General features: G+C 37.9%; 1 protein-coding gene across 2 annotated transcripts in view; it reads right to left on the bottom strand.

Moving 5' to 3' along the window:
* The window catches only part of PCMT1 (protein-L-isoaspartate (D-aspartate) O-methyltransferase), a 25,268-nt gene that overhangs the window by 5,902 nt on the left and 9,493 nt on the right, over window positions 1-9,873 (bottom strand). The window contains exons 5-6 of one of the 2 annotated variants that reach the window (XM_009281400.2): window positions 6,259-6,344; window positions 4,484-4,700 (exon numbers count right to left, since the gene is read on the bottom strand). In XM_009281400.2, coding sequence (XP_009279675.1) covers window positions 4,521-4,700; window positions 6,259-6,344 — 266 coding nt within the window. In that variant the 3' untranslated portion in view covers window positions 4,484-4,520. The remainder of the gene's footprint in view (window positions 1-4,483; window positions 4,701-6,258; window positions 6,345-9,873) is intronic. The other variant, XM_009281399.2, reaches the window with a different exon arrangement.

Raw genomic sequence — 9,873 nt, 5'->3', positions numbered from 1 at the left:
AATACTGTCAATTGAGGTTTCAAAGCAACTTTATAAGCTCAAGTTAAAGCAAATTTCAGAAGTCATTAGCTCAAAATTACTATTCTAAAAATAAATTTAATAAAGTTTGAAAAATTTTGGCTTACTAGAAGAGAAAAAACTATACAGGAATATTCCACATTTCCCATTGGGAGTATCCAACAACAAACTAAGAAACATTCTCAGAAAAATCTAATAGGTAGCATTTCAGGTAAATGTCAGAGTTCATTATGGGGAAAAAAAACCACCACAAATCTTACCGACAATAAGAAATAACAGAAGTTTGGGATACAGGTAAGTCATGAAGCTTTGCGATCTGTCCCCACCTCTTTGGTGGAAGGCATTCAAATTTGATATTTGAACGAACATTTATGAATTTATCTGAAATCTGTAACTCACTCTTTTTGATCCACTTCAATTTTCTTGTCATTAGGCAGCATTTGACTTTCCCTTTTTGATACATCATTCATCTATGAAAAATATGCTGTCATTACTGATACTGTATTTCTAATTCATATTAGGCTACACTCTGAATTTCAGTATCTACTCAGTGTTTCAGCAGCCAATTATTTCTCCCTCTGTAATTTTAAAGGTAACTAGGTGCAATATTTGGACTTGTAGCATTTTAATCTGGAAAGGTGCTGTTAAAGTATTTATTATTTGCTATGATCAATCATCAAACTGAGAGAGTAGGTTGAAGTGACAAAGAAAAGGAATTTTCTCTGCAACCTACTACATCAGTTACAACACACACATTTTTGCAGAATACATAAATTTTAAATTTAACCTGAGAAATTTTGTGCAGAGATTCTTTTTGCCGAAGTAAAATAAGAACTTCAACCATAATCATTGGTCTGCATAGCCAAAGGAATTCAGGGCAAACAATTCCTGCTAATTTCAATTGAAATTAGACAACTAGCTTGTCAGGGGCATTTGAAACACTGAATAAGAGTTTCTAAGCAGAAACACATCAAAATATTTCCTAATAAATACGTCTTCCAAAAGGGTGCTTAAACATGTCGTACGTACAGATAAGTGGGAGAGAGTAACAGCCCCAGTCTAGTCACTGCATTTTTTGCTCAGAAAGGATATACTGTCATTGTAATTCTGTATTTTATCAGCAAATATGAATTTAGCATGACATTTATAAATTTCTACTAATGCAATATTTTAAGTTAAAAAAAAAGTAATTTGTTAACTTTTTAAAACAGCTGCCTGTTTGGAAATAAAATTCATGATTGCCACAGACTCATTGCTAAGCATTCCTTACATTGTTACTCACTAAGTTGTCTCTCCATATAAGTAGTAAGGGAACTCTCACAGAGAAGTAAAACCAGACAGATCCTAGTTTACACAAGAACTGCCAATAAGGTAGCTAATAAGCTGTGTTCTCAACTGTGCGGCACAAGAGGTCTTCTCTCCTCCCTACTTATCAGTAAGAAAAAACCAATTAATAATTGGGAAGTTTTATGTGAAAGGATAAACATCCTTACCAGCATAATCGCATAAGTGGGCACCTACTGCTGGATCTCTGGTACACTAATGCATTTCATTTTGTACCAGAGATAGGGTTCCTGTGTATATTCTACTTCCAAATGTCTCATGGAGTCACATTTGAGAAGATTCCCACTAACGTTTAGAGCTTAAAAATACTACTGCAGCTGAACCCAAACTAGAATATTATGGACTAAATTTAAAGAAATCCAACAATATTCACAAAATAAGATTCTTTATTTAGCACCACAACACCAATTTATTGAAATCCAAGAAGTCTTTTCCTTCCAGCTAGTCCAGATTTTCTTTTGCTAGAAGATCCAGTTTTACATAATGTAGAATGATGCAAAGCGTCTGAAGGTAGGTTTGACCTCAAACACCACTTAGAGATTAAAGTCACTGTTGTGCTGCTTTGTAAAGAGCACCTTGCAGCCCTAGTAAGGAACTGTACTAACTTGTCCAAAATGTGAATGGCTAAGCAAAAATTCAAGTGGCTTCTTTCTTGCCAACTGGAAGGTCTGCTAGCCTAGGAAAATGCTGCTGGCCTGCTGATTGCATTTTGTGAAGGGACACCAATTCTTAACGTGATGGAACAGTTACCTGCATTAGGAATGGAATTGCATAACATAATGTAAACTAAGAGAATGACAAGCTAAACACACAGGATTCTTGAGCTACTCTAAAAAAAGATTATCGTTCAATGAATTTTAGATTTACAACTACAGTCTCTCATACACTACAGCTCCTTATTACAGAAAGACTTAAAGATGCTCTTTCAGAGGAGTCTCTACTTGATCTCTGCTCACAGGTCTTCAACAATTTAAGAAAGATAAATTGAAATACAGGAAGTGTAGAAAAAATACCTCTTTCATCTTTGATGCTAGCATAGATAACAAATGCTGATTTATAATTAGGAGTTTCCTTAGCAGCAGCTGGCTAAGCATACCCTTTGGACTCACCAATAAGGAAAAACAACAAAAAAAGACAGATGCAACCTCCTGTAAGGTCAGCAGTGCACTGGCAGTTATCCTTGAGAAGGGAATGAGAATTTTCTTCAGATCACAAAAAGGACAATTAGAAGAAAAAACCCAAACATTACAAGAAGTGGACTTCTGAGATTTCCTTTAACAGAGATTTCCAAGTCTGAACCAAATTTAAATGTGTATAGCAAGAAAAAGCCTCTATGCCACTGTAGCGATCAAGGTAACCCTTCAGGCTAAGCACTTACCTTTTCTGATAACACCAATGTATAGTCTTAACACTTAAATTAAAAATAAATAAATAAAATCAAGAAGTATTTCAGAAAAGAACAGAAATTGGTAAGAAAATCTGGGGAAAAGAACCCCACAATACTCATGACCGAAGAAGGACCAAAGACAATCTATTACTTCTTCCTGAGCTAGCAGCAAAAACGGAGTACAAAACTGCACAGAAGAGATGCAAAGACCTTAGAATTCTAGTCCTTAATACACTACACCACCTTCACCAGCAGCAAAGGATAACCACTGTCATTCCAGAAACCCTTCAATAAACACTATTTTTAAGAACACACGTTGCTGCTACAAAAAAACACAACTGCTACTATAATCAGATCAGGTGGAAACACAGAAAAATCTACAAAACTTCTCTGGAAAAAAGAAGGCTTAAGAAGAATACTTCTCTTTTCTGGAGAAAGCAGAGCATGGACTCCGAACTTGAATAAAGTCCACCTCATTTGCCAGAGGAGGAAATGACCACAAAGCAAGACTTCCAAAGCCTTACAAGAGGCAGGAAACCCCTGAGTACCACGCTGAGGGAATACTGGCAATATTCGAGGACAAAGTATTAATTTGCATAACAAATACAAAACATCTGAATAGCGAGCATGCTTCACAAGCTTTGAACTAAGTAGTAACTCATTAAATTTGTTCTGAGTCATTTGTACATGGCTATACAGTAATCCAAGAAACACTGAAATGAAGTTTCAGTAAGCAGCAGTAATGCAAACTGCTTTATTTGTACTTTTTATGGACATTTTGATAGCTTAAACTCTAAGTATTCATGTATCCAAATCACAAGCTGTGCTCCAGAATATCAAGGGAAGAAAAACAAAAGTCTAAATTTAGGAGTTATAAAGCTCAAAAGTTGTTTTCAGAACTCAATACACATCTATGCACTTCATTAACACAGATAATACATTCACAAGCGTTTTCTGCCAGGAAGCAAAACAGGACTGCTGCTTTGTTCATTCGCATACTAATGCCTAGCATGGTTTAAGCTGACAGCTGTGTTATGTCTCTGTTACTGGCCATTCAATTCAGCAAATTGGAAGGTTTACTACCTTTAGAAAGGCATTTAGAGTTTGTTCTGCTAGCGAACACGAATATGTCCCCATCAGAGACAGATGACAGACTTTTAATAACACGTCTGAGAAAATTTTCTGAACACTACTCAACTACACTTATACTTGAGGGTAGAAGGGATTACCTTCTCTACTTTCTGCTACTTGGAGGCTGAGGGAAAAGTGCTTGCAAGATTATCTATATTTCCCAAAAAGGATTTCACAAAGATTTTTCTTCATTTGTGACATTTCAGAAAAATACAAAATGAACACCCAATTACCACTAACTTACAGGACAAAACAATATTTATTCTTAAGTAGTATTTTACACTTTACCCTAATTACTGGGCAAGCCGGTTATAAAAAGTTCATTAGAAGGGAAGTTTAAATTTAGAAAATACTGTGTTCAAAACAACAAATAAGAAACTTCAACACACCAAAGACTAAAGAAAACACGTCCAAAAGAGACAAAGTGCAACCCATGCAATATTTTTCTTCTGCTTTTAAATTAACTCAAACTTAGCATAACCTCCTTTTGGTGATGTAGTAATGCAGATTGAGTCACTTTTCATGGTATGGAGGAGCAGAAAGCAGTGACAGCAGCAAAGGCAGGCCTTGCAGTCTATCTGCTTAAAATTCACACCCTTTCACCTTGCATGTGTGTGGAAGAAGTAAGTGGAACAGAAAATCACTTCCACCTGGACCACTGCTTCTCTTTATCTGTTAAAGGCACATATATCACTCCCATCAGAGGCTTCATTTTGACACTGCCATCTTCTAGTTTGTCATACTGTTCGAGCATCTGGTTTCCCCCTGCAGGACCAACTGGTAATATCAATCTTCCGCCAGGTTTTAACTGATCTATAAGCTAGAACACAACATAGAAATTAGAATGTAACCAGCCACTTCAGAGAAGCTGGGTCCAAAGTTTGTTACATTAGATTAATAGCTTTGCCACAATTTATCTATCTACTATTATGCAGTACATAACTACTTCAATTAGGAAAAATAAAAAATGCACTGAAAATGAGAGTATCACAACAACATGGTACAACAACTGGTATTACAGAAACAGTCACAATAATTTCATGTAATTCCAAAGAAGGTAAAATAGTAATTGGATTAATTGGGTTGGTTGCAGTTTTAGTTTCTACATAAAAACAGAAAATTATGTAAATCAAGTTATTTTTACAGTAGATTCAATCTTTTTAAACTGCCAGTTTTAACTGCTTGATACTTATTGTGCATCAGTACAGGCCCATTGTCTAACATTTTTGGGGTAACTGATCTCCCCTTAAGTCCGCAGAATAAGATTTGAGATTTGTGACTTTTTTTTTTTAAATTTATCTTCCTGGAGTAATTTTAAGTTGTCTACAATACGCTCACTACCCAACAGATCCTCTTTCATTCTGTGAATGGAACAGCATGTTATAAAACTGATCTAAAATATATGAATATGAGTAAGATAAGTGACAATGTCACTTATGTGTGAGAAATGTGTATGTGAGAAATGCTTGGATTTTTTTTTTTGCTTTCATAATTAAAGGAGGCTAATCACAGTAGTCTCAAGGAAAATTCAGTACTTCCCAGATGCCATGAAAAAAATCTTAATCCCTGTTACTAACAAAAGTTATAATTAAGAACTGTTTTATTCACTAATAAGCTTTAAATTACCTTTTTAATTGTCATCTGTCAACACTTTGCTGGGAGCACCCCCCCAAACACCCCAAAATAAAACAAAAAAATAAAACAACGGCCAATGTCTGTAAATGTCTAACCTGTCTATAGCACCTCAAAACTCCAGTCCTTCATTATCCCTCATTAAAATTCAGATTTAAAAAGCTTAACTGCTAACTAGCATTATCAAAATCATGCTATATATTCCCATTTACCTGGTGAAAGGAAGATGAAAAAAAAAATCTTATCTGCAAGACGGACTTCATGTATACACACTCTAAAGTCCCTAGTTATTCTTCAGCTTCTCTAGTAAGAGCTGCCCTGTATACACTCTGAAAGCCACGAACACATGGCATTGTAATTCCAGCTGAGCACATTACTTTTCCAACGGGCTCAATGCCTTAGAACCTGGGAAACAAATACTTAAATTTTGTAATTCAATGTTTGATAAAACCAAATTAATTTATTAAATCAAATGCTCTAGTTCATTGTTGTAATAGAGGGTTGTGCACAAGTCATTTTAAAATACATTTATTTAGAGGAGAGTTATTAGAACATACAGCTTTGGCAACCCAACAGGAAGCCCAATTTAACAGAAACAAAAAACCCCACACCATACAGTAATACCACCCTGCCCACTGACACTCTCAGCAGTGCAAGCCTACCAAGTATTTTAGATATATATTATGTAAAACATTCTTTACAGCCAAGAGATTACTGAATCACACACATAAAACATAAAGGCTTACTGCTTGGGGCACAACTGGTGCTGCAGCTCCTACATGAATCGCATCATAGGGAGCTTCTTCTGCATATCCCATTCTTCCATCTCCCACTGCAAGAAAACACTTTTTTTTTTAACATTTTCAAAAGGAGTGGAGAAAACAGCTGATCTGCCATATCTATAGGTAGATAAAAAGCTATGCTCAGATTTCAACTAAAATTCTGCTGAGCAGTAATAACACGAAGTCAGTTTAAAAATATTAACACAATTGTAAAACAGATGCGACAAAACACCCTCATATGTACATACACACACTTATAAAAGATATGAAATATTACTGAAGCACCTGCAATTAGAAAGCATGGGTTTATAACAGAAGTTCTTGGAGACACATCGTCCACCCAGAAGAGATACTTAAGTATTTGTGTGCCCTACCATTCCAATGCAGGTGACTTTTCCCCTCATTTACCCTCTTAGAACATACACTTTGCTTTGCCTTGCCTTCACGCACACCATTCCTAAATATAATGCAAATCATAAGTCTGAAGCATTGAATCTCAGAAGCACATATCAGAGGACCAAAGGTGAGGAAAAGACAAAGCAAGTATACACCTACAACTGCACTACCAATTGGAATGAAAGTCCACACCTACATTCATACATTAATGCAGTACCACACTAATCCCCACACATCCCCCTTTGCCAGCAGATGGGTCTCGCTATCCTTCCTGCAGACAATTGCTGGACTAACATGGATAGCCAGGTCAGACCTGTGGCTAAAGCTCCAGGTGGCTGCTTGGAAGATGTCAGGAGTAATTGTTATTCAGAGGGCTACCAACATAGCTTCAGCTTTGGTGGAGAACCACCCTATCACAAATGTCTCACACCATGCCAGTTATGCAGGATGAAAGGGGAACAGATTGGGTTTTTTAAGCCACTGAAACGTAGCAAACTAAACTAGACCCCGAGTTAAGTTTTGAAAGAAGACGATGTGAACGTGGTATCCACAGTATTTACAGGAAACCAACGGGAAATTCAGAGCAAGGTAGACAAGCTCTCTCTGGAGTTATTTAGGAACAAAAGTAAATGAGGCTAAGCCATCCATAAATTCACACTCTGAATGCAGAAGTCCCAGTAATCAGTCAAGAAGAAAAAGCAAGGAAGCTAATGAACATAGTTCTCTGCTCAGCACAAGCAGTTGTTTGGGGTTTCCTGTCTTCAGACTGAGCTTCAACTTCCGTGCAATCACTATTATCACAGGTTAATTAAAAGGCTGAATGAGTCAAAAGAAGTTCTAAGCCCCTACCAGAGGCTGAAAATTTATCAACTTTTTGCCTTCCAACAACTCACAAAGCAGGAAAAATACATGGTGGCCATAGCAGGTTTCATTTTGACCTCAGTGATAGGGAGGGCCACCCGGGCAGTAACAACACCCTTAAGTACCCAAGAGCGTACAGGAAGATCTGGACAGCTCCTTGAAACGATTAAAACTGGGGAGTTTGTCATCTTTCATATTAGATCCTGAAACAAGACCCTGCAAGGACCTTCTACATTCAAAGCTTAAGGACTATAGGAAGAGAGCATGTTTCCCCAGCAGCTGAGAAGACCCTTAAAGCTCAGTGACTTGTGTTCTCGTATCATCAATTCTGACCAGCACAAGCTCCAACCAAGGGCCACAGGCAGAAGCTGCCAAGAAAGAACTACCAATGCTTCAAGAGAACTCATGCCTATCGACCATCAATTCCACTAAGTCAGCTTTTATTACTGTTGCCAGTAATGAATATGAACATTCCAGTATTTCCAGGGCTTAATCTCTCTGACTCTGCCAAAGTGGGTTCTACTGGAACAACCACTTCAATGCAGTCAAGTATATCATTTATATTTACTTAGTAGCATTGTACACCTCCTCTAGAGGAAGCAGTGATGTGTTACGGTATCAAGCTGCTGTTCCATCAGAGAAGGCAATGGAGAAAGGCTTCTTTAGCTCAAACATACAGATACTGCTTTGAATGATGTTAGTTACACAGGGAGACAAACCCTCATTTCCTAAGATGCAGCAGTAGGCATTAGAAGCAGTGATCTCTTGTACTGCTGGCAAAAGAAGAGATTGCTAAGTTGAAAAAAACAGCTGTGAAAGAAACTGCTAAGTTGTCTTCCGAAGAAGAACACATGTATTCTGAGACTTAAATGCACCTTGTGCGCTGTCCAGAAAACTCTGAATGTGACTTCTGCACATCTTATCACTTCACTGACAGTTGTAAGAAGGACCCAGAACATCTAAACCCTTTGCTCTTAGAATCAATAGTCCAAAGCAAAGCTACCCTCTTCAGAATCAGCACACACACACAAAAAAAATCATGCTCCTTTATATGCATCAAGCACAGCATGACTCTTCCCTTTTAACATCCACAAAAATTTTCCTGGCTACAGCAGTCAGGTATACATCCACCCACAATGGGAACACACTTTTAGATATCCGGAAGATTAAAAAAAAAAAGCCAGCACTCATATATTCAGTGTGATACAAATTACTACTTTCTTCAATGTCCAAGGGGAAACAGCAGCCCAAATTTTGAGTTTGTGCTTACATCCTGAATAACATCACCCATCCTACCGAGATCTCCAGCTACGTGCAGCCTGTTAACGAAGTAATCACAGCAGTGGGTGGCGGGTGGTGATGAGGGAGGAAGTAGTGTCAGGACTTTCTGACATAAAAGGGTTTTGTAGCTTGTTTTTGAACCTAGACCTGACCTACTGATCATGGTACTCAAGCGTTCAGTGTCTCTATGCAGACCTGTTTCACAGAGCTGTAGCATGAGCACAGAAACAGAAGAAAACTACTTCACTGTGGTTAGAATACCCTCATCCCCTCTGGCTATGTCTGCATCAGCAAATAGTGCAGTACAATAGAAGCAGATCTGTACAGCAAAACAGTTTTTGCTGAGAACCTGATGTCCATGCAACATATGCATTTCAGAATGATCGCTCTGGTCTAGTTCTAGTCTTACTGGCTCAATATCCATTAAAATATCAAACATATTTGGTTGCTTCACAGAGCACAAAATTCAAAAGGAATCAAAGCTTGTGCCCTCCAGGAGTACTCTCATGTGAGCCAAAGTGTGGTAAGTGGAAGCAGTTGAGAGATTCACCTCAAAGGCACTCTCCTGATTTTAAGAAAAAAACAAAATAAAAACCAAACCCCACAAACGAATACAGATATACCCTAAGTACACCTATTCCCGAGTTCTTAGTGCAGTTGTATTGCTGAGACACTCCAAAATAATGTTGATGCTTCTGAAATGCAGTTACAGCATATCTGAGGCGTGACAAAGCAATGGAGAATGTTTGAAGCGTATTTGTCAAAAGCCAGCAACTGACTTTAATACCCTAAGTACACCTATTCCCGAGTTCTTAGTGCAGTTGTATTGCTGAGACACTCCAAAATAATGTTGATGCTTCTGAAATGCAGTTACAGCATATCTGAGGCGTGACAAAGCAATGGAGAATGTTTGAAGCGTATTTGTCAAAAGCCAGCAACTGACTTACCTAGTGATTCATACAGCAGTTCCCATCACCAATCAACCCTGGGTTTTCGGGGGGGGGGGGGGGGGGGGGGGGGGGGGTTGGGGGGGGGGGCGGG

Source organism: Aptenodytes forsteri, unplaced genomic scaffold, assembly GCF_000699145.1.
Source record: "Aptenodytes forsteri isolate BGI_AS27 unplaced genomic scaffold, ASM69914v1 Scaffold82, whole genome shotgun sequence".
Taxonomy (NCBI): Eukaryota; Metazoa; Chordata; class Aves; order Sphenisciformes; family Spheniscidae; genus Aptenodytes; species Aptenodytes forsteri.
This window is presented reverse-complemented; position numbering and strand designations above follow the sequence as displayed.